The sequence below is a fragment of the Atheta coriaria genome, unplaced genomic scaffold (assembly GCF_025399875.1).
Source record: "Atheta coriaria isolate IRGN ID8LTWV9N9 unplaced genomic scaffold, Caltech_Dcor_3.1 hic_scaffold_3_pilon, whole genome shotgun sequence".
Taxonomy (NCBI): Eukaryota; Metazoa; Arthropoda; class Insecta; order Coleoptera; family Staphylinidae; genus Dalotia; species Dalotia coriaria.
In genome coordinates, this window is record NW_027045445.1 from 3,418,338 (window position 1) to 3,445,092 (window position 26,755).

Sequence of the window (26,755 nt, forward strand, 5' to 3'; positions counted from 1 at the left end):
TTGATCAAGCACTAAATGTATACATACATGTATGAACACATGTTTTGCTTTGCTTTGCAACTATTTTCCCGCACGCGGATACCTATGACAATGAACAATAAATTGTAAAGGAAACTCCAAGGATTTTATCAACGTGCAATGTATTTTTGGTATTTTCTGTGGACTCAGTGAATAGATAAGAAATTTTACAGAATTTGTTGATTTCTTCCAAGGAAATTTAAGTACAAAGCCAAATTCAACCTTTTGGTGTTTTTGAAACATTTTTTCTACAATAGTTGGAATTTTTTGCTGAAATATATTTATTTAATGAACAAAAACGTATGTTATTTGCAAATTATGATTATAATAATGCATAAATGAGTATTCCTTGTACTATCGCGATAGTACTATACTTTTAGTCTTGTAAATATTTTGTCAGTTGGAATTTTACGATGTCATGCAACATCCCTCGGCATTATACATCAATTTTACAATTTTGGGTTTTTACCGGCTAAATCAAAACCGCCGCACACGATTGTTTGAAATGCTGATAAAACGGTTGATGCCAGTAAATAATATACCCACGTGAATTCGAGTAATAAATGTGAATAGTATCTATCTATCTATCACAATTTATTAATTATCTTTTGTTCCAGATATTATGGAACAAATATAATTGCTATGTTTAATTTTAACCACCATTCGTTATGATCTCAACGTGTGTTCAGATAAACTTGATTTTAAAATCAAACATACGAAAATAACCTGAATTATCTAAGACTTATCCGCAAGATGATAACTTGGCACATAAAACATTAAATAAACACCCAACAAAACCGTAAATAATTCTACAGTAATAACAAGTACAGATAGTAACGTCGCAGCATTATATTTGAATTCTGTTCATTTTTTATTTAGATTCTAATATTTTTTGTTTAAATTGGTATTTATTTCGCATGACTGTACAAAAAATACACGTGACGAATCTACAGTAAATTCACGAGCGAAAATTATCGCACTACTTGTTATCACAGCTATGAACAAAAGAATTGCCGTTCAATGGCATTTTATTAAGTATGGCGGCAAGGGCACATTGCGCTTTGAGCGCTCGAGCAAATAACATTCGAAATTCCCTGTCGTAAAATGAGCGTGCAATGTAAATAAACATGCTACACATCAAATTATACACACGGACGTGCAACGTGCTGTACAATCGATATTCATGGTAATTAGGACAAGTAAAAAATTCCAAAATTGCTTACTTGATTGTTGCATGTACCTACGCATTTAAATTTAATGATTGGAGCATAAATAACGTCAGATCAAAAAGTTTCCTATCAACTTGTTTTTCTCATTTAAATCAGGTTACAAAAAATATTTATATTTTATTGTAGAGAGTAAAATTGAAAATAGTTAATGATAACTTTAAATATACCAGTGTTTTTATTCTACAGTGTATACTTATCACAAATTGTTAACTTTGAATAACATTTTTGATTTAGTGCATATATTTATAAAACTAATGCATTTGTGTTAAAAAGTGGCATAAAATAACACTTATCAGATACATTTAAAATAAATATATTGTATGTATACTATGTTAAAAGCACAAACAGTTTGCAATCACAATATGGTACAGATTAAAAATACAACTATATTATATGCGCCAATCATCATCTCAGGCACATCTTGAATTTACATACAAAAATTGCTTTTAAAGCACATTTTAATACAAGCACATAAAATATGATTGATATTGTATTACAATTACAACTTCATATTAGAGATCTAATTATTGTTGTGGACGTATTTTTAGCGTTTTAGTATTAGAATTAATAGTAATAATATCTATAAATTTAAATAATAATTTTGTATTCATATTACTGATTAATGTTCACTGACTATTAGGTATCTAAGTAAGTTACATATCACATTACCTAAGCGATGTTCGCGAATATTAGTTACTCATTTTGTTGCTCCGCATTTGTTGGGCCAGGACGGATGACTTTCCATGATTAGCTGAGTTGTTTGTTTAAAGTTTAGGGATTAACTTAACATCGGTAAGCATAAACGTTACCAATGCCAAAACATAAATTACTTGTCTGTAAATAATAAAAATTGCTTAGTTATTATGTCATAAACTCAGAGAGGAGTGTTTACCTACGAGTTAACTACATGAATAATTCAGAACAACGTTTAGAAGAGATTGGCAGACCAATGGCACTCTCATACAATATCTTTATCAGAGCTTTTGCCACTGCCGGAGTCGTTACTGTGCATTCTTTGATAAGTAGGTTGCTGCCTCATTGCGTTTGATGGTGTCCCCGGAATTCGGGTGAAGGTCTCCGACTTGGGATTCACTTCTCCTCGCATGAATCTGTGAAATTGATTCAAAGTCATTAATATATTATTACAAGTTTTAATATTATTGACGTACCGTTCAAGTTTATCCACGCAAGCATCTTGGTAATCATGAATCCATTTAATAGCGTTGAAATGGCATACTGGTCGCATATCTTCGGGAAGTTCTTCAGTTTCGGGGAAGAGGAAATTGTCCACAATTGGGATGATATTGCATTCTGCTTTCAGTGCTGCGCAAATTTCTTTATGCACCCAGTCTTTCTTTTCCTCATCTCCCCGACATCGGTCCAAAGCGTTCGGTGTTAACACTAACAGAAAATGTTTAGCTTTCTGAATTGATTGAAGTAAATTGTTGTCGAATTTGCCAGCCTCCAATCGTTCAACGTCGATGAATACACTAAAGCCGCGTAATTGTAAGTGCACTTTGAGTAGACTAGCAAGTTGAGATCCATTTGATCTGCGATAACTGATAAAAATATCCAAAGACTTTTTAGAATCGTCATCCTTCGAGTTTGAGAGGCCATTTTCCATCGCCCGAATACTTTCTATAATTCTCTGGCGATGTATTGAATTGGTAATACCACATTCGTTCAGGAGTTGATCTTCCTGCAAACGCATCAGGCTTTCTTTCGTTTCAATTCCAGCATTTAACATTTTATAAGTGTAAATGCTAAATTCTGGACCCATTGTTTGCAGGAAGCTGTTGATGTTTGCTGTGTCCTTCGAGCTGTAGTCTGCTAAACGTTTTAGAATTTGCAGTTCGCGGAAGAATCGAATTCGTTTGATACCATTGGTCAAACCAATATCTTCTTTAAGGTTTTCTTCCGTTAATTGTAGAAGTAAATCTCCGTCAACACGACTATCAATAAAGCTTTGCGCGTATTCCCCAAAACCAATTTGTTTCACCCATTCCTCCACATCTTCGATTGACCAAAGAGGTACCTGTTGACTCAACTTGTGAGGTACCTCCTCCCCAACAAGGCGTAAAGCTTTAGCAGCATATTTAGAAGCAACGGCATTTGGACAACTTGCGACTTTCTTCAACTGCTCCACTGCACCAATTTCAGCAAAGATATTGGTATTACCCTGTTGCTTTTTGATACCGGCCTCCATACAGAAATGAAACGCGGCTAGATTTCTAGCCTCTTCACGTTTGGAACTTAAAACAGGCACCAAATGTTGCAACCAAGTCTTACTTTGTCCGTGCGCGTGTGCTAAATTACTCTTTGCAAACTCTGAAGGGTTGTGCGAAGTGACAAATGGTTCTACCAATCCTAAAGTCCCTGATTTTAGCACCTGAGACTCAATTTCAGCGTTAGCTACCAAAACGGTAATAGCCAAACATGCGTAGTACTTAATATTGTCGTCGTTGTGGAATGCGAGAGGAAACAACCACATTGGCACCTTCTTCTTGATCATCGCTTCTTGATTTTCAGCACCACCATACAAACTTAAGTTCGCTAGTGCACTTGCGCAATGCCTTAAAGTTTCCACATCACTCTTACGACACTCAAATAACAAAGCATCCAATCCGCCAAGAGTAACTACCTTACTGCAAGTGTCCTCGCTATGTTTAAATAAATGCTCCAAGATACCGGTGCCGACACGAGATTGCTCGATGCTGTTTGCATTTGTGCAAATACACGCGACATTTACCACCTTATCAAGCCCTGAAGCCATAACATGAGCGCGATTTTCCGTGGTTAAACATTGTTCCAAAAGTCTTGCAGTAGCAAATTGCAGTTCATTATTTGTAGTCATACAGTTTTCCATCAACAAGTCGAGACCACCACAAACACGAAGTTCATTACATAAAGAAGATCCTACTTCATGTCCATGTGTAGGTATCGCCCATGCTTTGTTCATTATGTCAAAAATTTTATTGAGGATTTTATGAGCATGTGGTGTTTCCCCGAGATGTTTAATAAGCCGCCTAATATGTTGGGCGTATTTTTGAATAACCGAATCCACTTCCTCAGGAGTGGCATTAATGAGATTATCCAAATCATGAAGAGAAATGTTAACAAGCTCTGCGTCAAGATCTGTTATGAAAGGGTACTGAAAAAAAATTGCGAATGTTGACAAACACTAGATAAGTGTGGGAATTACCCACTTTAGAAATACAAACAAAAATGGTATGATTGTTCTGGAATTGTTCATGAATTTCGAGTGATATTTTATCTTATCAGAGAATTTGATTCTTCACGCCCCACAAATGATGATGTAATGTGTATGAGCGCAGACAATGATTAGTAAAATCAAACAGTACCTGTTCCTCATTGGTTGTTTGAAGTAATGACGTAGACGAAGTGTGAATCCCTTGACTGCTGCTGGTGTAAGTAATATTAGACTGAGACGATGAAGTGTGAACGGCATTATATCTTCCGTTGCTGGTCATGATTTGGCGTTCTTTCTGGGCTTGAGTGCTGGTATTCTCAGCGCTGAATGTGCCCGTCTTGATCTTAACAGACGAATGTGCCATGTTTTTCATTTGTTGTTGCGTGGCGTCTGAGGTTATCAATGATCTGGCCTCCTGAAATAAAAAAATGCACAAATTCACACTTTATACATTACCACCATCTTATTAAATAAACAATTTCACAATTTTATTATTTTACCTTCGTTAGTAAATGATAGTTTCGTAAATTTTGAATTCTATAACCGAAAGAAAGGAAATTTCTAGCCATCGCTAACTCATTACAAATCAGAATAACGTAACCAAGGGAAACGTTCTGCTTTTTGTTCTATTTGTTGGTTTGATATGGATTTAACTAGTTGATATCGTCTACTAGGCATGGCAAGTTCACCCCCGAAATAAATCAATAAGTTAACCTCGTAACCGCTCCCCGGAAAACACCGAGGACTGCATTTTCTAAGCACGCGTTGTGAGAAGTTGCGTTGAACGCGTCGAACATTGTTTTTATTTCGAATTGTATTCAAACAACATTTCGGGTCCTTTGCCAAATATTTAACGACTGACTACACAGGCAATGAATGCAGTCATCTATAAAATTAGAAGTTTGAACTTGTGTGTTGAAATTTTTAACTTACCTTAGACTTCAACCGTGATTTTTCCGCCGAAACACCATCCATCTCTAATTTCGCATGGCAGGCTGCACGTTCGGCGTTTTCTTCATAGCTTACTTCACCAGTTTGCAAAGATTTGCTTTCAGCGTACTTACTGCTAGCTTTTTGCTCACTATAACTATCGGTCACTATCTGTAAATACGAATCAATAGGTGAATAAACACATATTACTGATTAATTTATTAATTCACTTACTTTAGTTGTTCTTATATTGTTCGATCGCTTCTGTTCGTATTTTATATGATCGAGGGAACTGGTCGGTGTACTGATTTCGGATGGCACTGGGGTATCGTCAGGATAAGTGACAACAGGATCACTAGGACTATCCAAGTCACTGTTGTCCAGGCGTTCGGAGCTTTTGCGAAAGATATTTTCCATTTCAGATATATTGTTTTTGAAGTCATTCAGGTGCATCTTCATACTTTGCGTCTTGTTGACGGTGTGGCTGCGCTGCGAGTTCGTTTGGTACTGAAAATAAAATAATGAACAATTAGGCTATTTCTAGCCGCGCGCCGCCGATGATGTGAGTGGCGAGATATGAATAGATTCGCGCGAAAAACTCACGTCGTCACACGTATAATACTATCACTATTTTTTGATACTTAAAAATGCGTACCGCGAAATCAAAACCGCGTCTGACTTAACTTTCAAATTCATGTTAATAACGTCAAATCATCGTAATAATCATTTAAAGTGTTATCTATATACACATCGTTTAAAATCGCGCCGAGTTGTGTAATTTATTTAGTGTACGAATTTCGTGAGTGTCGTGTCAGACAGGTAGAAATTCACTTACCTCAGAGGATCTGGACGACATAATTTGTGTTCGATTATCTTGTATATTCTTCAAATTGTACTTTCCCATTTCCACGGGTGCGGAGTGCTGAACGTGGCTGACTGGTAGCTGCTGATGGTCCAAGTTGTCAGCCTTTATCTGAACAAACCAACAGGATTACTTTTTACTGGGCACACACTTTTTGAGGTGGAATTTGAAGTACCGGCATAAATTTCTTGCGCAGTTCTTCGAAGCGACTTGCGCTCGTATTCGCCCTCATGGCCGCTAACGAGCCCAACTACGCAGGTGAGCGAAAAAAGTTTGAATGTCGAAATCGCATTTAAAGTTGCGGACGAACAGCGCGTGCGAATATATCTAAGCGTCGTTATCTTATCAGCGTCGTACGTCGTATTCACAAAGCAACTCACGATCGCTTAAACAAGTAGTGTCAAACCAGCAGACGGTAATTGTTTTACACAAAAAAGTGTCCTTTCCTTACTTATCGCGAGCGTCGTTTAAGCACCGCGCGCATTGCTTAACTGTTATATACTGCTGCTGCACTCTGGAGCAGTTATCACCGAATGCATACTTCCAACATGAGATCTTGATAATTTACAACTGAGTGATTCATGAATTAACTTCATCTCGACACACCATCGCAAATATTATGACTCAATGTTAATATTACTACAATTTATATCTGCGAATGGAGGGGCGATGTAGTAAGACCGATTCGGTGGAAATCTATTATGAATGTAAAAACACGAATGGATGATTCATCGCACTGAAACACACTGGCGCGCGCATGTTAGCATTACCGAAGCGTTGATTTAAAACGAAAAAATAATTGGCATGTCAATAAAACATCGCTTAAAATTATGGCACCGCACACGTAATCAGTTTCCTGCGCTCTATTAATAACTCGTTACACTCGTAACAATGAACTTCGCGTTTACGTTTCCGTGGAACAGACGATGACTAGATGTTTAAACCGTGTTAGCAAATGCAAATTGTACTCTCTCCGAATGGTAGAATGGCCGAAAGTCGCGACACGCCTCCTACGCGACGTCTAGACATTGTCGAAGGAAGGGAATCGCGCCATCGCAAAGCTCAAAACACCAAAATGGCACCGTGACGCCAAAAATTACCTGCACAGGTTGCAAAACAGGAATTTTGACAATGGATTTGAATCGATTTGCTGGCTCATCACTGAGAAATTTTGGGCCACGTGGGAGAGAAGGTAAAGATGATTTGAAAGTCTTGCAAACCGGCAGACTAACAAATTATTTTTTCGGTAATTTAAACAGGTAAGCGGCAAGTAGGTAAATAAGACAAACATCAACGAACTTGAGTCATCAAACGTAACTTTCATTTTTGATAACCAACAGTAACTGTAAACTTATCAAAGAGTTGTCTGTCTCCAAAATAAAATAAATCTAGATTTTATCAATACTATCACATTGTTCGGTTATACAATGTGTTATTTATACAACTAACATTACCCTTATTTCGTTTTAAAAAAATATGAGTGACTTTTGAGTATTTGCCGTGTACTGTTGGTTGCGTTCAGTGCCAATGTTGGAAATTTACATTCGAACATACGTAAATCTACAGTAGCATAAATTACTCAGTATATAAATGAGTAATATAATCCGCTTGTTTACGGTACGTGATATTCTAAAAGGTGCACTTTATGCACACCCAGATGTCCATGGCGTGTGCTACTTTAGATAAAATTCTAGCCGACGCCGAACGTGTGCGGAACACACGCCGATTCGGAGAGACCCGAGACGTAATAAGAAATTGAAACAGTAGCGAACAATTACTATTAAATATGCTGATATCATTATTGCGTTCGAAACAACGCATGCACTTATGGAACAAGGTAGGTGTAGTATGTGCATTGATGTTGATAACACTTATAATTTAAAAAACACTTGTGTACAACGCAAAACAAACAAAAAAATACGACAATTGATTACCTTTCGCTTATGAAACATTTGACGCATGTTGTGCGGTAGCAAATTAATTTCGTTTACCACCATTTTCATGAAGGCGAAATTTCACGTCGTTGCACTAAAACAGTTCGGTTGTGTTCGCACCCAGGGTGCACTCTTGGTTATTTTCGCCGACAATTTCGCCTTTTCTATAATTAGCCGGTGTATGTGCGCGCGCTTCCACACTTAAGTCACTTTAATCCTACTGAGAGCTGAGCGACGACTCCGACGCGCAACGACCTGCACGCAAACTGACCGCAAGTCGCGACTTCGCTTACTTTGTATGATCGTCGCCGCCGCCGCGTTTTATTCCCCCTTCCATCGTGACATGATATGTGCGAATCTAATTTATATCGGCACGTATTGCGTTCGTCGAACGATTGTGCGACATGATACTACTCAGAAAAGTGTCTTTCTTTACCAGCCAGTTCTAGTTAAGCGCCAAAATATCGTTTTTAATGGGAAACCCTATTGCCACGTCTTTTTCTTGGCGTGAAAATGAAATAATATCTTCGTGGAAATTTAAAATTACACATGTTTAAACTGACAATATAGAACAATAATTTTTGATAACAATCATGACCACTAAACTAAAATTGATTATGGATAAGGACATTGTCATCATTGTGGAATTTATCTGTTTATCGTTATTTATCATATTTTGGGCGAAGTATCCACCCGATTTATTACTCATTGAATAGAAACACTTATGACATTCGATTTTTAAGATGTTTGTTGATTTCATACTTAATTCTTTAATAAATCTACAAACTTGAATACCTTAAGTATTACTCACTGATGAAAACAAAGTAAACAACAAGATAAGGTTTTTGTAGTAGGTATATTAATTACACGTGAGGCATTGAAATTAATTTGTTATTATGATAAAATCAACAAAACTTGTTTTTTCTCCTTCTTCAAACGATTGTATATTTACTGTGTGAAATTAGAGTTGTGTTAGATTCTTGTGTTTAATTAACAAGTGTTAGAAGTCCGTAATTTGTTTATGTATCTACAGTCGAGCAGGTATTCCAAAAATTCGTATTGAAGCCTAATAGTACTAATAAAAACGAAAATCATGGATAATTTGTAAATATCATTGCAAGTGATGTAAAGTATTTTTTCATGTAATAAGTATTTTGAGGTTAGTTCAACATGGCGATAACCTTTGGTTGGGTATAACAGGTATAACAAAATGGTATTATTAAAAATTGAGAACAATTGCCTGCAAGTGTTACCACAATGAACTGTACTGCCAATAATGCAACAGTTCTTTAAATTTTAATTGTTCATTAATAGTACTAGCTGATCGTTTATCCGATTGGTACGTCCAGCTGCTTAACTTGTATATTAAATTGAATATATAAAATTAAATACAAATTTTTTTAAATCTATATACTAAAATTAAATTACCTGTTTAGGAGGAAACATATCTGTCAAGAATGACAATAATTTTTGAGTCGAAACTAAGTTCCCATAAATTTCTTCGTAGGCCTTTGAATGAGTCGTGAGTAAATGCCTCTTCATACCGGTAGTGTTGTTATCTTTTCGGCTAATAATTTTTTTCACTTTTGATTTTTCACACAATAAACATGTTGCTTTTTTCTCGCCTTTAATGATTTCGAGTTTAAAAAAATTTCCAAATTTTGAAGTTTTTTTTCTAGGTGGATGATCAAAAGTATTAGTTTCACTTATTTCATCTTCACTTTCGTTTGATCTCTCCCTCTTTCTTGGGTTATCATCGCTAACAGTCACACTGGTCGACATTTTACTGTATCTGAAGTCCGAAAATTGTAGATCGTCACTGTTTAAAAGTATTCCTTAAACTGGTGAACAACTCTTCCCAGAATTTCTCTGATCCACCGAGTGTTGTTTACTTAAACAATTTTTCGTCGCGCACTTTAGCATAAATGGCACAATAATAACTCAAGGAACTGTTTTCAGCCGAAGTTGAAAACGAACTGTCTGTTGATCTCACACTTTTTCATCTTTTCGTTATCGACCCTTCTCTTCACTAGCAACACATTGCAGGGCTTCACTCGAGAGCGAGTTTGTTCTCGTCTCGTCTCGTTCTCGCTTTTACTAGACGAGAAATAAAATTAACAAGACCAAGAACGAGATTCTCGGGTTGCGCTTGCGCTGCATGTGGTCTTGGTATCGACCATTTTCACAAACGTCTCGTCTCGTTCTTGCTTTTACGAGACGAGAGATACTGAGGTATTCGGGACCACATGTCCCGAGTCTCGTTAAATGTTTTTATTATGCTTTTATTAGAAAAACAAGAAAAGGTCCAATATATAAAATCTGGTGACCATCTGTGAAATATTTTACTGTCCAAAGACATTTTGACATTGTTATGAAAATTTTGTCTCTATTTGTACATCTGGAGAATTTTTTTTGTACATCTTGTAGCAAAGATGTGAACAATTATTGGAAAAAAACCTCGCTTGAGTGTGAAGCCCTATTCAAACGATTGTGTGAAATTAGAGTTGTGTTAGATTCTTGTGTATAATTTACAAGTGTTAGAAGTCCGTAATTTGTATATATATATCTACAGTCGAGCAAATATTTCAAAAATTCGCATTGAAGCCTAATAGTACTAATAAATATGAAACACACTGAAATATTCCAATCATGGATAATTTGTAAATATAATTGCGAGTGATGTAAAGTATTTTTTCATGTAATAAGAATTTTGAGGTTAGTTCAATATGGCGATAACCTTTCGTTGCCAAATCTAAACGAACGTACAAAAGTATGCCGTTTACACTGATATAACAAAATGGTACTATTAAAAATTGTGAACATTTACCTACAATGTGTTACTGCAATGCCAACAATATAAGAGTTCTTTAATTGTTCATTGATCATTAATAGTGAACAATAATGCCTATAGTGCTTATCGTTTATTTGATTGCTACGACTAGTTGTTTAACTTGAATACGTCAAGCTGTAAATTCAGAACTTCCTATTTAAGCCGGTTTATAAAATGCTTGCCAACAAACCGAATGCTACTCCGCACGACTAAAGTTCATTTATATATAAGTTAAATTTAAATTACGAATTTGGTTTCCCGATTAGTTAGTTACTCGCGAGACGAGGTCTCTCTGCTTACTTACGTCAATCTGTAAACTGCGAAACGTGGACATAAAGTTACGAAAATGTATTTGATATTCGGTGCCATTTTTTCTACCATTTTTCGTCTGAGTCCAGGTAAATATGAATTTTATATTTACTACTAATAGAATAATTAGTATAAACTTAAAATTATTTTGAAACATCAAGAAAGTAAAAATAAGGTTATGTACTCTGTCTTATTCAGAATTTAAATTTGTAATAAACGTGAAACAGTTTAAATTGATTCATTTTATAATTAATTCTAAACGTGCAGATTAGAATTGCTCGCAGTCGTAAAAGTACATATTCGGTTTCTTGAAAACCCACGCCATCAACTCTTACAAACGTGTTGCATGCTGTTTCGCAATCTACGAGTATGTCATGATTTCCGCTACCCACATCGAATATATTCAACAAAATACACGTTTATCTTCATCATAAGCATTGATAGATAAATGTATTCAATATTTGTGGAAATTATCAATTTTTCAATTCACTCCATCAATTTACAAGCGTGATTAGGTATTAACCAGATTTACAAACTGATGCGAATAAAATACTAGGTTATTGGAACAAATTGATATTAATCACTAAAATTTTTAAAAATAGCAATCGTCGTGGAAATCATTCGCTGATTAATAATAAATTATTATGACTGTTCAATGACCCCGTGTGTTGTATAGTAACTTAAAAATTAGCCAAATTAGCAATGCGTTTCGTTAAGAATCTAGGTGTTTAATAAATTGACTGAATGAACGACGGCGTATTGTCTGCCTGCGCGGTAGAAGACCTTGACCTAAATTACTGCGTCAAAAATGATCATTAAATAACACCTATTCGAATTATTATTACAAGCAGAATTTTCAACCGTGAGTACCAGGTAGTGATAATGTTATACTCGTCCGCCATTGAGAAACCCGATACGATGTTCTGCAATAAAATAGCAAAACAAAGAACTAATGCAATGTTTAATTGTGTCCAAAAACGTGTCGCGCAACGCTCAGCAAGTACAAGGTCCAAGAACATAGTTTTTCTCTGCAAGAAAGTTTAAAGAAGCCAATTTGCGTGCGTTGTGCGGCTAATTCTTTCTTGTGCGCACATGACAATTAACACGATGTCTGATTACTCGCCCGGCAGTCATTCACCTTTCATCCAGAGCGCAAATTAGCTGAATAAGTAAACATTGTAACTACCTGATGCAAGCCCTCATCGATTACGTGCAATTCGCGTTTACATGCACCGTAACACAGGTTTCTATTAATATAAATACACTGCAGATAAAAGCTGTGCTCGGCGAGAAAGATGACCAGCCAACAATTAAAGTGTCAAGTTTGTTTAACATAAATGATTGTATAATTTTTTTTTCTACGTGCAACACGCGCAGATCATCTTACAAGAGTGAAAACTGTTAATTTCAAGAATGCCGATGATTGCAGCACGCGTGACACACATTAAACGTTGCTAGGTAACTCGCAACTTCAAGATTATAATTAATTCACGTGTAATTTTTCACAGCTGGTGAGATGATAATGATACGTCGATCATGTTTCACACATAGTAAAAAGAAATGCCCCGGGTGAGGCTCGAACTCACGACCTTAAGATTATGAGACTTACGCGCTGCCTACTGCGCCACCGAGGCTGGTGAATATTGGTTCTGTTCGTTCCGCATTTAACGCACCTTTTATTCTAATATATTTACGCGCACGAATTTGATACTCGTCCTAATGTCTAAGCTCTCTGGTCATTAAATAACATTGCATAATATGACCACGACGGCGAAACACAAACAGTCTACGTGAGGGACGCATTGTCGCACGGACGCCAGTCCAACCGTGTGCGGATAATGAATTAATAAAGAAAGTGAAGAATTACCTTCAGCTTGGGCACACCTGGCATTAGCTGCTTGGGCCTTCTCGGCGGTACTTGCTGCATATTTCACGCGGTCACAACACGCACTTGGTGAATTCATCTGCATTTAGCGCACATTGTTTGCGGATGATGGACGCGAAAAAGTAAGAGTAGATCTTGGCGCATTGGCTATTTCGCGCAAATATTGGAAGCTACATTTTAAGGTCACTTTGTTTACGTAAACTTGCGCAGTGAGTTGAGTCGAGACTCTGCTTAAGTGGAAGGCATTCACTGCGCATGCGCCGACAGCTTTAATATTTGGGAATCGTGCGTCGGCCGACGACCATGAATATATAGTTATCGCGCGCGCTTACACACATGTTTTGTACATGTTTGTTATTCCCTTTGATAGCATAGGATGCGCGACAGCACAGACATGTAAAAGCTTCTCCACCACAAAGAAGCTATACTTTCCGCATTGATTTAAAATTTAAATTAGTTTAATCAAAAAATGGGTACTAAATTTGAAGGTAAACTATTTTTATTCATGTGTTTAGTTAGAATGTATAATAGTCGCGTAATATTGCACAAAATTGTTAAATTTTGTTTTGAAAGAAAATGAGAAATGATTGCATAGTGTAGGCAACACAATACACGTACTAAACGTTAATTTCTATTTTTAGAAGCTGATGCTCATCTGGTACACCATGATTATCCACAGGATGACTACGCCAGCGCCGTGGATTTCTCCCTAGCTGCAACAATTACAAAAGATCACTTAAAATTTGTTCATTTTAATGATTCTGGCGATGAAGTGGATGCAAATCAATTAGAAAACTACCCAACCAAAGTCCTAATCCATGGATGGCTTACCAGCATAGAAAAATCCCCATGGTACCCACTTCTTAAAGATGCCTACCTCAAAGAACCAACTCCCATTAATATAATTTATGTAGATTATGAACCAATAGCTGGGAAACAATACTCAGTTAGTGCACCAAGCAGTTTAAACGTTGCTAGAGTTATCGCTGATCATTTGATAACAGCTAAAATAGATATGGATAATATTCACCTTATTGGTCATTCTCTTGGTTCTCATGTAGCTGGTTTTACGGGTCGTTCAATCTATACTACTACAGGAAAGAAAGTTGGTCGTATTACACTTTTGGATCCTGCAGGACCCAAATTTGAAAAAACTCCGAATATAACTAATACAAATGACGCTACATTTTTGGATGTTATTCATACTGATGATGGTCATTACGGGTTCCAAAGAAGTATTGGTCATCTAGATGTGTTTCCGAACGGTGGTGGATTTCAACCAGGGTGTCCACATCATGATGTTGATGGTAAGGCGTTTACTTTATATAAGCCTTATTTTCATTAATGCGATTTTTTTATAGATAATTGCAGCCATGCCAGATCGACAAGGTATTTTGTTGAATCTATCGGTAGGAAACCTCGAATTGGTCAGTTGGCTGCAAGCTGGGAAGATTTTCAAGCAGGAAATTATACGGATAGTGAACTTTATGTTTTTGGGGAACATGTTCCACATACATTAAGAGGAAACATGTATTTTAAAACCAATACTGAGTCACCATTTTTAACAGAATAAATGAATTCAATTATTACAATAATTTGTAAACTATCTATTACAATGTACATTAGTTTTTATTAAATAAATTTAGGGTTAGTATAAAAATAAATTATAATTTATAAAATTACAATTGACTTAGAATTAAAATTTACGGCCTTTCATAATCTTCTAATTGTTTTCCATACGGCGAGTCTGCATTAGTGCTCAAGAAAAATTCACCTCTTATATTACTAGGAGTCAAATCACCCATATAAATCATAAGGTTATCAAAACATTCTCCAGCTCTAAACAATTCATCCGAATCACAATACCATGCCGGAAAATTAGTCGAGTTTATGGATTCAGCGAAAAACTGCGGAGCAATATTATGACTGCAACTCAGGTCACCATTGCATCCAGTTTGATCCCTACCACCATTCGGCCAGAAATCCACATGTCCTATAGCAGATTTATATCCCAAAAATATAGTATTTGTATGGATAGCGTCAACAAAGTAAGCATCATCAGCACTAAGACGATATTCATTGTCTTCACGATCAAATAAAGGACCTGCCGGATCTAACCCAGTAATGCGTCCCACCTTTTTACCACTATTCTTGACAATATACTGTCCTACCATACCCATAACGTGAGCTCCGAGTGAGTGTCCGATAAGATGGAATTGATCTAATGGTATTTCAGTGGCTTGATGAAGCGCTAGTACTTTTTCACCTACGAATTTTCCAACGTTGAAGACATCTTCAACTGCCTCTGGGTACTTTTGGTTTGCGTAGAATCCCCAATCAATTGCTATTACATTCTTTTCACCCGAATGCAAATATGCTTCAGATGCGTTGGTGTACCATTCTGTAGAAACATCACCGTTCCAGCCATGACAGAGAATTTTAACGCCGTGGGTTGGTGTTAATATATACGGGGTTGCTAATGGTAAATCGAGGTCAACTTCTTCTTTGCCATCAGATGTAAAGGAATAAAATTTAACTTCGGGCATTGGTGTGACTATATTAACAACAATTTAAAAATGATTAGCATAAAACAATTAATAAAATAAAATTAATACAAAAGTAGAAATAATTACCAGTTGATAAAGTCGAGAACAGAAAAATTATAGCAATAAAACGTGCCATTTTTATGATTTTAAAGTTTGTGTGAAACTTGAGAACGAACAAATAAGAACTGAAGATTTGCGAGATCAAATTTTGCTTTTATAGGGATATTTATCGACAACAAATATGTTTAATAGATTATTGATAATCAAATAATGCCGACTCATATTGAAATCCAACATATTAAAAAGATACATATGTTTACAAGGAATTGTTATGTTGTTATCTTAATTATTGAACAATTGAAAAGATCCATTAATTGGAATCGGAACTACGTCTTATCATGGCGTGATAGTTTTATTGACCGTTATTAAAAGATCAACATTGCTAGGATTATTTACAAATAATAAAAATATGTTAAAAATACATTTCCATAGCCTCTATTAACTAATAATTCATCTAAATCTTATAAATTTGAATACTTTAATTAATTCAAGTCCATATAGCAATTGCTTAATACTAAATACAATTTAATTATTATTAGACTGTTTATTTTGATGTTACTGCAACCGTGAGTCTATGTTTAATTATTTTTATGAATTAAAAGCTTGTTCATAATATTGATGTTTAAACACGCGGTATTCTATTTCAATATGTTTTCAAAGCTGAATTATAACGAAGATTTCAACACAAGTAAACAAAGTAACGTTAAATAACGCCGTTGGTAACAAGCGGACTTTGTTTAAGACATATTCAAAGGCGTCCCAACAACAATTTTATCTAATCTGTATTATTTGCGACAAAAGTAATCTTTTTACAACTGTTGCGATATTTTTACATTCTTAATGTTTGAATTGCTGGATTACTTTTGTTATGATATAAATGGCACGCGTTACTAAATAGCTGGATTCGCGAATTAATTTTATTTTTTTATTTATTAATGTGTTTTGAATTCCATTACATGTTTCAAGAGCAAATGATTTTTTGTTTTTTCTCTTTAATATCAGTTTCAAAACTGATTAAAACTAATTTTTAGCAATTAAATTATAAAATTATTTCGTAATTGGATTTCCTTAATGTAGTTAATGTACGTTTGCATTTATTTAAAACTATGACTAGACTAATATTGCAGGTTGTTTTTCAAGTGTACATCAACACATGCAAATATATAAAATAATTTCGATGTTAATCAGCATACTAAATACATCCGTTTCTCCTGATGATACATTGAAATAGCAAATGTTTTTGCAAACTCTAATTCATTCGCATATCGCACTGTTTTAATGTCAACATGAATTTAAAACTGTTTTTTGTTCTATTTTTACCGGTGGCACTTCAAGGTAGGAGCTCGTTTTGCAACATCCATCATTTTTTATATTACAAAGTCACCTTTCAGATACAGTTAACAACTCAAAACTTGAACAATACCGTAAAGATTTTATGAAACAATTGCTGAATGGTATATCATTTCAATTACCAACATTAAGTTTATCGGGAAAGAAAAAAGATAGCAAAACCAGCAAGAAAACCCAAGCACTTGCTGATGAACCTGTAAAATTCTATTTGTATACAAGACAATATCCATTTAATTCTTTGGTGATTAATAACAATGTATCATTGATAAATCCAAAATTACCTGTGAAAATGTTAGTACACGGATGGACAGAACATTATTATGTTGAATGGTGCAAAAAATTAACAGCAGCTTATCTGAAGAAAGGATTATATAATGTTATTGTACTTGATTGGTCATCAAGGGGCGACGCAGATTATATATCAGCATCCCTAGCAGTTCCTGAAATAAGTACATCCGTAGGAAACTTTATAGCAAACAGAATTCATCGTGGTCGAAAGGTGCCTTTAGAAAGAATTCATCTAATATCACACTCGTTGGGTGCTCATGTAGCTGGATTAAGTGGACAACGTGTAATCAAAGTTTTGGGGAAACCTTTGGGTAGAATCACCGCTTTAGATCCTGCTGCGCCATATTTTGATTTGTTTACGTTACAAAATGATGATAGACTTAGTCCTGATGACGCTGCATTTGTTGATATTGTACATACTGATGGTGGATGGTTAGGATTTAGGCAATCACTGGGAACAACTGATTTTTATCCGAATGGTGGAACTGCAGTTCAACCGGGTTGCTCATTATTGAAAGCTGATGTTCAATATGAAGATTGTAAGTGACTTATAAAAGAACACCTTTAAAAATTAGTAATATTATTTTTTAGTGTTTTGTAGTCATGCAAGAAGTCATAAATTCTTTGTACGATCTGTTTTAAAAAAGGACATGAAAGCGGTACCATGTGATAGTTGGAGTAAATTTGATCAAGGCGCATGTAAGGGTAACGAAGTTAATTTTGGTGATGATGCTCCTAATAATATAACCGGAAATTACTTTCTTCGCACACCCGAAGATATTTCTTAAAGTATTAAAAAATGATTCTTGAAGATTTGATTTATATTTGAAACTTCAATGTACAAATAATGGCACTCTATTAACAATTAGAATATACTTTCATTTATGGAACTAACATGTTTTTAGATGATTTGTGATTTCTAGGTGTGACTTAAGTTTAGGTGATCATAAATTAGGCTGCAACGTTATTTCCAGCTTGGCCATCATCGTCATCATCATTGTCGTCTTCATCATCATTGCCGCTTTCTTTCACTTCATCGATGGCTCCAACTAGAGCGCGATATTTATTAGCAATGGCTTCCCAATCAGTCACATGTTCAATGCGGTTTGTTGCTATTGAAAAACTTAGTTGAGATCCCAGTGGGCTGAGTCCATGAGAGACGGAGAGAGCAGCAACTGATTCTTTCGGTGCAATTTGACGACCTTTCTTTACTTTGGCCAACCATTTTTGACCATATTTGGATCGGGGGCTTAGCTGTTGTGTGCGCTGGAATCCTCCGATAAGGTTGGCCATGCTGGTTCGTTTCTTTGCTTTTACTGTGAAGTAAAACAGAGATGGTATTAATTTTGTATGATATTGTTTGCTGGGTTTTTGGACTTACTTCTTTGTTTACACCAATCTATCATGTAAAACAGCCATGTTGTGATGAGATTAATCGGAGATGGAGCGGAAGTTGTACGATGCATCGACCTGATCAGCTTACTCAGACCAAATTTCCATTCAATATCGGATTGGGCCTAAAAGAAATCTCTGTTTAGAATTATTGGCATCATAAAGTCGTGATGTTTTCCATATATGTGCGTTGATTGTAACAATCAATGTATACGACATGTGTGTAACATTCCGGGGTGATACCAGTGAGACACTCACTATTCATTTCAACAAATGATTGCTACCTTTACGATCAATCAACTCGGTAACTTTGAACAGATTTACCAACTTCGCAATGGGTGTGTTTTATTGAGAGAACAGTGTGTACCTAACAGTGTAATCAGTTTCAACTTTCGAACAGACTATGATCTAAAATGTAGATGATATCGATCAGTCTAAGCAGTTTGGTGGTGTGGTTGTAACAAAGCTCCGATTCAGAGATGAATCGAAAACAAAAACGAATCCAGCCCAACAGAACTTGTGTGCGAAGCCTGATATACACAACAACAAAAAACACGTGATCTGGTCTTGGTTAACATTTTATATTTAGTAAGTATGCCTGGGGCATGGCAAGGGCATGCAGGTCACCAAAGTTACCTGAATGCGTTGGTAAGTGTCAGTCATCATAGCAATAAGTAGATTAATTAATACAACGACGGAAACCAACATATAAACTCCAAAAACCATCTTAAAGAGGTTTTCTGTCCAGAGCGGCTGAGCATTGTGCGTGCGCTCCCAATTTTCGGTTTTGAGCTGATTCGTATTGGTCTGTCCAAATATCGCGAAAAACAGCAACTCAAAAGCTTGGACGGGGTTCTTTTGGACTGGAAACACACAAGCAGAAGAGGGAGCGCATGAATTTACCTGTATACGCTGGTACGTGTCAGACATCATAGCAATCAGCAGATTAATCAGTACCACCACAGAGACGAGCATGTAAATGCCGAATACAAGTTTAAACAGCGCTTTCGTCCATTCCGGCCGCACGCCGGTGGTCACGAGCAGATCCTCGTACGTCGTCTGGCCGAATATCGCAAAGAATAACAACTCGAGTGCCTTTAACGGATTCATTAGCACTGAGAACAAATGCAAAACAAACAACAATTCGCAATGAGTTTGTATCTGACAGTAACAATTAGACGGGCAGCAACGAAATCTCTGATTTCATCAGCACACAGTTGGCAAAAGTCGGACAAACAGATAGCATATAAATTGACGGACAAACATGGTACCAGCAACTAATATGTATTTCAACAATACCTAAGTTAATTTAGCAAGCGATCGACAAGTTCACACATTGGTGCGACAGTTTGGCGCACAATACTCGGAACGGCACTCGACACAGATTCACTTACTGCCCTCTTCAGGCTCAACCGGTTGATGTTGTTTGCGTTTTACAGACGCGAAGGGCCTGGGCGATATTACCTTTCTGATCCATTCCGCGTCCTCATTACTCCTAGCGCTTTGATTAACGATTAATTCTGTTTGTGGTTAGATAAGTAATACATAAACAATTATTTAATATGCGTATTAATCACACCGATGCCTCTAATAACTACTCAACTGCTACGAGTGAACAAACAATAATTACCTTCTCCGAAGTAAACCGTTGATATGGGATAGGTTCCATATCGACGAGCATCTTCATAGGAAAAGTTCTTGAACGGTTGATTCAACGCCACGAAGTGCATGGAGAAACCAAACACGAAGATGGCCAATACTGCAAGGAACCGTCCGAGATCTTTCATGAGGTTACCAATGATGATCGCCCACGGTCCGAAGAGATGATGAAATGATAGAAAGTCCAGGATTTGTACACAAGCCAGCAGGAATGAAATGGCAAACATTTGATTCCGGCAGTACATCAAAGTTGGCCAGTACATCCTATCTACGGCTACTAATCCCAGGAGGTGTACTGCTACACCAAAAATGCCGAAAAGGAGCACGCAGACTTTAATCCAACCAAGGCCACTTTTATCACTTGGATTTGTCAATTCAAAAAGTAGCACACCACTAAGCCATACAAGAAGCACCAACTCGTACCAATAGGGTATGAGTCCTGGTCGTACCACGGGATAGAAGGGGAATATGGCGGTTAAAAGAAGAAAAAACATCAAATAAATATGGGAAGTCAAATATGACATGAACTTAATAATAGGGACTTTGTGATATTTGTGGCCTAAAGGTAAAGTAAACGCAATCCATATAGGTGGAACAAAAATAAAACCAATAAAGAGGAGGAGTGTACGCCACGTTGCCCAGTTTAATGCACCTCTCCATAATTCCTAGAATAAAATAAAATAGGATAATACTTGGTTTTAATTATTTGATTCTGAGTACCTGTAAATATCGTTGTACTACCGTGTGGGCAATCACCTCCTTCTGCTCATTTTCGATTAGAACGTCTAAAAATTCAACGTTTCTATTATCGATCGCAGTTAATATTCGTCCGGCCGAATCTGACCCAGCTGCTAACGCTAATAACTCCGTTGCCATGTACTCGCAGTGTTTCCCTGCCGCAATTAAATCTTTCGCGCGTTCTTTTTCTTTCGTAGACAGCGTAATGAGAATATTGGATAGCTTCGCTGCCGTATCCACAGGTGCTGGTGATACCAAAATAAACTCCTCAATAGGCCTGTTGTTGTGATTTTTAGAACACACCATTAAATTGTATACAAAACGACGATCCTCCATTAACGAATATGTTTCGTGCTCTTTAGTCATGAGGTATTCGAGGACATCATGATGGCCTTCGGATGCGGCAAACCATATCGGAACTGCCCCTAAATTTGTTTCGGCTTTTGGGGAAGCACCTGATTCAGTGAGCAGCTTAACAACCTCGAATTGACCGGCACGCGATGCGTAATGCAAGGGCGTCCAACCGTTTCGATCGGTAGCGTTAATTTCTGCGCCTTGGCCAAGCAGTACCTCTACCATCTGCAAATGCCCATTAGTTGCGGCAATATGTAAACCTGTTTTGCCATGTTTTTCTGTACTTTGTAGTAATTCAGCTGATCTACTTAATAAGAGACCAACTACAGTAGTATGACCACCAAAACAAGCTAAATGCATTGAGTTGTAGGCATTTTCATGCGTCGCAGCATCAACTTGCACACCAGCAGAGTTGAGTAACAGTCGGACGACATTCTCATTGCCCGAAAATGATGCTAGATGCAACGGTGTCATCCCTGATTCGTTTCCTAACGAGGGAACTATACCAGTACCACTTGGTGGTTCTGATTTGACAGTACCAGGAACACTAGTTAATAACTCTCGTACAGTATCAGCTTGTCCATAGTATGCTGCTACGTGTAATGGAGTTACACCTAATTTCTTACTAACAACCCTTAGGTTATTTCCTGATCTTAGTACATCCAAAACAGTTCCGTGACCGTTTGCGGCCGCTAGATGTACCGCAGTGAATCCGTTTTTGTTTTCATCTGTTATTGAAGCACCAGCTCGAACCAAAGCCTTCACAACATCCGCATGACCTCCCTCTGCAGCAATTTGTAATGGTGTTGCATCCGTTAGTTTATTCCGCGCTGATATAACTCCTGATCGATCAAACTTCATTAGTTCTTCAATGACCGTGACACTTCCCTGTGCAGCAGCAATATGCGCGCAGGTATTCCCATCTTTAGTAGTAGCCATTACTAAACTAGGATGCTGTTGCAAGAACAACTTGGCCACTTCGGAGTAATTGTTTTGCGCTGCGGCGTGTATAGGTTTCTGTCCCTGGTCATCAGTGGCATCGATGTTGGCACCCAAATCAAGCAACAACTTGCATACCTCAATTTGTCCAGCACCAGCAGCCAAATGTAGTGGTGTTTGTTTTTTCAAAGTCAAGATATCAATGACTGCATTGTGGTCTTTGATCAAAAACGTGACCAAATGTACGTAGCCGTTTAATGCGGCAAGGTGAAGGGCAGTTCGACCGTTTCTCGATTTAGAATTAATGAAGGCCTTGTTTTGGAGGAGATAGTCACACACTTGTGTGTAACCCTTTTCCGCGGCTAAATGTAAAGCGGAGCGACCTTCCAAATCAAACACGTCGACTCTGGCTTGATTGTTAAGCAAGTTATTGACCATTTCCACGTGACCTTTGTGGGAGGCAATGCTTAATGGCGTCCATCCGTTTGTTGACTGGCGATTTAACGCCTTTTGTACATCCGTGCCGTTCATGTGCGATATCATCTCTAGGAATACTTCGTTATTGCCCACGTCAGCAACGTAATGGAAAGCAGTTTGATGGTTAGGCTTAGATACCAGTGAAACATCAGCGCCATTTTGTTGTAGTATTCGTACACATTCACGATCCGCACCTGGTAAGTCAACATCTTCTTTTTTCACGTGACAAATGTAATGAAGTGAGCTTTCGTCGTTTTCGTTGAGCTCGTTGACATAGTGACTTAATTTTAGATCTGGTTTGTTTATTTTGACATAGTCGATGAGGTACGTAACAATTTCTGGACGACATCCTTTGCATGCCAAATGTAGTGGTGTTTCTCCAGACTGTAATTAATCATGTATTTAAAAGAAATAAATGGATTGTGTTATTTTGACATTACTTTGTTTTTATATTGAGGATCACCACCATCTTCAAGTAGAAACTGTAAAGTTTGCATGTTACCATATTGTGCAGCAACGTGCACAGGCGTTTGACCATCTTCAGTTGTTAAATTCGGCCCTGCACCTGATTTCAACAACATTAACGCACAGCGTTCGCCGTCCTTGACGCGTGCGGCAATATGCAATGCTGTTTCTTTTAGTTTACCACCTCTGATGTGTACGTCAGCTCCATACCCCAACAAAGTTTCCACCACAATTGGTTTGGCCGACTCGACAGCAATATGCAAAGCAGTATAGTTCTCCTAAAGTAAAAAAAAGTAAAAATGAATAATATTTCCGAGTCTCATATTCTAGATGTTTTTTTCTTCGCATATGTGCGAAACATACATTTGTGGTGACGTCGACTTTTTCACCGCGTTGAATCAGCGTATTGATTATTCCAACATGACCATACCTTGCTGCAGTGTGTATACTTCGAGCACCGTCCTGCAAAGGGGTATAATTAGCATATCAAAGTGTGGCGACTAAGAAACCACGGCCAGTAAAAGTAGCCCATTGATTAATCCGGCTAGCATAGCGATCCGATAAGAATTTGCTGACCTTATTCGGCATGTGTAGATAAACGCCTTTCTTGAAAAGCATCATGGCGCAGTCCGCATGACCATTCAGTGAAGCAATGTGCATTAATGTCGAACCATCTTTGGTACGCTCCAGGATACTAGCTTTGAATTTGTCAGCGAGTAATTCAATGATAGCTGCATGTCCGTTTTCCGCAGCGAGATGCATTGGTGTTCGGTCTTGGTTATCAGTGACACTTGCAGAGGCACGAACTCCGTAGAAATATTTAACGAGAGTTTCATCGCCTTCCGCAGCAGCAATGTGAAGAGGAGTTTGTCCTTCGCCATTACGGATATCAACGCTTGTTCCATAGTCGACCAAAATGCGCACCATGTCTATATCTTTCCGCCGCGCGGCTAAATGAAGAGCTGTATCGCCATTAGGTGCTGTTGATTTTAGTTGATCTGCGGTTTGAGCACCAAGCAGTTCTCTGCACATTGATTGATTACCAGCTTCTACAGCTAGGAGTAAAGGAATCTTTCCGCGCTATTAAAATAATAATAAAATTAATACCTAAAACAACCTTAACAATAATATTTTGCTTACGCCATCAACTTTGACGCGAATATCTTTTCCTGCCGCATGTAGAAGAGCTCTCAAAATAGCCGTGGCGGTCCCCGTTTGACGAGATGCAACTAGATGAACAGCAGTTTGTTGACGACTCTAATATAACCCAAAACAATGAATTTTCGACCTTTTAAGGAATATTAAGTCAACTTACACCACCCGCTGAATACGGATCAACACCCTTTTTGGTTAAAAGTAGTTTGACGACATCTTCCCGTGAATGCATCGCTGATATATGTAATGCATTATAATTATCCTAAAATCAGCGAATCAATTTATGAAAATGCGATACCATCATTTATCATCTATTTTATAAATAAGTATGTGTAATATGAGAAATATAAATGAAAGACGCAAAAAATCGATAACTTAAGATATCAACATGGCTGACGTGAGGACAGCACAAAGGCATAATTAACATATCACTAAAATTTATTCCATTATTGTTATAAATAGAAAATGTCTATTTGCAAGAAATAAATTTGGCAAACCCAATCTGCATTAGTGATTGTACTGCAAGCATTTTTATCGTTCCTTTATGGAAAGCGTAAATTTCTACGTGACGTCTACAACTGGGGCAAATTCATCACGCAATACTAATATGCGCCTTATGAGGTTTGCAGAGTTTGCACGTTCGAAGGAAATTATACCTAGGACGTAGGTTTGCCTACTTTCCAGAATAAAAGAGAATTAGAAACGAAAGTGAAATACTAACTAACACATAAAAACTTGTACTGAATATTGTTATTGACTAAAGTTCACTTTGATTTTTGCATATTTTTACTTAAAATATTACTTTTGGGAGCGGCTATGGATTTAGTGCAGGGAGGAAATTGCAATAATGCGATTGCTTATTAACTTAATGCAAGCATAAAGAAATATAATGCATATTAGTAAAGTAGACATTTACATTGTTCCGCGCGCCCACATCAGAGCCCAACTCAATCAGTCGATCCAGTATGGAGGTCCTATTGTCTTTCACAGCGTACATCAGCGGTGTCATTCCCGTCGCCTGGAAGCAGAAATCATGTTTGTTCGATAAATAATTGATTCACTTTCTTTCGTTTGCATGTTGCTGCGCGTCTACACGGGTTTGTTTGCTCTAGTTTTAATGCAGTAAACATGGATAGCATGCAGGTATTCAAAAAAATGTTATAAAACTGAATGCCTACCGGGTCTGCAACTCCCAGTAGAGGTATTGTGTTGGCATCTTCACCAGCATTCGTTATCGCCTTCTCCATGGACTTGAGTGTTTGGTCCACCGGTCCCCATTCTCCTTTCTGTGATAATAAAAGCACACGTTGGGCCGCATCACGAATACTGGCACCAGCACTTTGTGGTTTTGGTGGAGGTGCTTCTTCATCACCAGCGCTTGATGTAATGTCCGCATTGCTGGTTTCTTTGTCTTCTTCTTTTTTGGCATCTTTTGGTGGTTCACTGGGTTCTTTTTCTTTTTTATTTTTCTTTTCTTTCTGATCACCAGTGTCGGAAGTTTTGTTGTTTTTGCCTTTTCGTCCGCCTGGCTGAGACATTTTTTACAAACTCGAACTATGTCTTTATTACAATTGCCAAAATAGTCAACATTATAAATAATAAAAGTTTGTTGGGATTTTGAAAAACACTTTTTGTTTCGTTCGCATAGCGTTGTATTACGCAATATTAGAAGCGCGTGTGCCGTTTGGCGTGTTTACATGCACTGAAAATCGGGCTTTCGCATTCAATCTCGGCGAGGCTTCTGAAAATCTTGGCCAATAATATTGCAAGCACGAAAGCGCTCCCCACCAGTTGGCAAATGTGGGGTGGCTTAGATTTTATCAAAATAAGTGACCTAGCGTTTCTTCTAAAGAATCTAAAGTTCCAAACCAAGGATCTTGACTAAAACACCTTCAGTTTATTGTTTTACTAATCCGGTACAAGTTAAGTGCTTATTTAAAGTGTTAAAACAAATGCTTTATAAGTACGTTTATTGTTTTAAGATTTCAGTTTTTTTATTTATTCATGCGAAAGCAACAAGAGCAAATGAAAAAATAATGCTGAAGCAGTGTAATTTAAATCTATTTTGAGATATGTATTGTTACATTATTCCGTTACAACAAAAAGTTAAAAATTTGCTTGAAC

The 26,755-nt window shown here is 37.1% G+C and overlaps 5 protein-coding genes and 1 non-coding gene across 17 annotated transcripts; 2 read left to right on the forward strand and 4 right to left on the reverse strand.

Annotated features, from left to right (window-relative positions):
* Positions 1-1,544: 1,544 nt before the first annotated feature.
* Sarm (sterile alpha and armadillo motif) lies at positions 1,545-13,398 on the reverse strand. Of its 5 annotated transcripts, none has more exons than XM_065317270.1 (8): positions 13,191-13,398; positions 6,224-6,361; positions 5,623-5,895; positions 5,392-5,559; positions 4,610-4,873; positions 2,417-4,398; positions 2,140-2,356; positions 1,545-2,081 (listed from the first exon to the last, which is right to left on the reverse strand). In XM_065317270.1, the coding sequence occupies exons 1-7, from the start codon at positions 13,248-13,250 to the stop codon at positions 2,206-2,208; spliced, it is 3,036 nt and encodes a 1,011-aa protein (XP_065173342.1). In that variant the 5' UTR covers positions 13,251-13,398; the 3' UTR covers positions 1,545-2,081; positions 2,140-2,205. The 5 variants fall into 5 exon arrangements, with proteins under 5 accessions (XP_065173342.1, XP_065173341.1, XP_065173340.1 ...); XM_065317269.1 differs by lacking the exon at positions 13,191-13,398 and adding an exon at positions 8,185-8,461 and having other exon boundaries at positions 2,144-2,356; XM_065317268.1 differs by lacking the exon at positions 13,191-13,398 and adding an exon at positions 8,185-8,461.
* On the forward strand, positions 6,373-14,893 carry LOC135803607 (lipoprotein lipase-like). Of its 3 annotated transcripts, none has more exons than XM_065317274.1 (3): positions 6,373-6,508; positions 13,850-14,515; positions 14,570-14,893. In XM_065317274.1, the coding sequence occupies exons 1-3, from the start codon at positions 6,481-6,483 to the stop codon at positions 14,779-14,781; spliced, it is 906 nt and encodes a 301-aa protein (XP_065173346.1). In that variant the 5' UTR covers positions 6,373-6,480; the 3' UTR covers positions 14,782-14,893. The 3 variants fall into 3 exon arrangements, with proteins under 3 accessions (XP_065173346.1, XP_065173345.1, XP_065173347.1); XM_065317273.1 differs by lacking the exon at positions 6,373-6,508 and adding an exon at positions 11,182-11,412; XM_065317275.1 differs by lacking the exon at positions 6,373-6,508 and adding an exon at positions 13,535-13,696.
* Positions 12,885-12,957, reverse strand: TRNAM-CAU (transfer RNA methionine (anticodon CAU)). The gene has a single exon. It is a non-coding gene; the product is annotated as a tRNA-Met (tRNA).
* LOC135803608 (endothelial lipase-like) lies at positions 14,819-15,997 on the reverse strand. The gene is made up of 2 exons (XM_065317276.1): positions 15,842-15,997; positions 14,819-15,762 (listed from the first exon to the last, which is right to left on the reverse strand). Exons 1-2 carry the CDS (start codon positions 15,888-15,890, stop codon positions 14,912-14,914), a joined length of 900 nt encoding a protein of 299 aa, XP_065173348.1. The 5' UTR covers positions 15,891-15,997; the 3' UTR covers positions 14,819-14,911.
* A 1,048-nt stretch (positions 15,998-17,045) lies between these two features.
* LOC135804232 (lipoprotein lipase-like) lies at positions 17,046-18,346 on the forward strand. Of its 2 annotated transcripts, none has more exons than XM_065318033.1 (3): positions 17,046-17,149; positions 17,206-17,991; positions 18,044-18,346. In XM_065318033.1, exons 1-3 carry the CDS (start codon positions 17,101-17,103, stop codon positions 18,238-18,240), a joined length of 1,032 nt encoding a protein of 343 aa, XP_065174105.1. In that variant the 5' UTR covers positions 17,046-17,100; the 3' UTR covers positions 18,241-18,346. The 2 variants fall into 2 exon arrangements, with proteins under 2 accessions (XP_065174105.1, XP_065174106.1); XM_065318034.1 differs by having other exon boundaries at positions 18,054-18,335.
* On the reverse strand, positions 18,256-26,621 carry nompC (no mechanoreceptor potential C). Of its 5 annotated transcripts, XM_065318028.1 has the most exons (13): positions 25,810-26,619; positions 25,548-25,649; positions 24,792-24,893; positions 24,617-24,733; positions 24,053-24,556; positions 23,840-23,938; positions 23,452-23,754; positions 21,224-23,395; positions 20,475-21,168; positions 20,239-20,364; positions 19,748-19,959; positions 18,834-18,969; positions 18,256-18,768 (listed from the first exon to the last, which is right to left on the reverse strand). In XM_065318028.1, exons 1-13 carry the CDS (start codon positions 26,167-26,169, stop codon positions 18,404-18,406), a joined length of 5,292 nt encoding a protein of 1,763 aa, XP_065174100.1. In that variant the 5' UTR covers positions 26,170-26,619; the 3' UTR covers positions 18,256-18,403. The 5 variants fall into 5 exon arrangements, with proteins under 5 accessions (XP_065174100.1, XP_065174101.1, XP_065174104.1 ...); XM_065318029.1 differs by lacking the exons at positions 19,748-19,959; positions 20,239-20,364 and adding an exon at positions 19,481-19,707 and having other exon boundaries at positions 25,810-26,620; XM_065318032.1 differs by lacking the exon at positions 20,239-20,364 and having other exon boundaries at positions 19,748-20,039; positions 20,462-21,168.
* Positions 26,622-26,755: the final 134 nt, after the last annotated feature.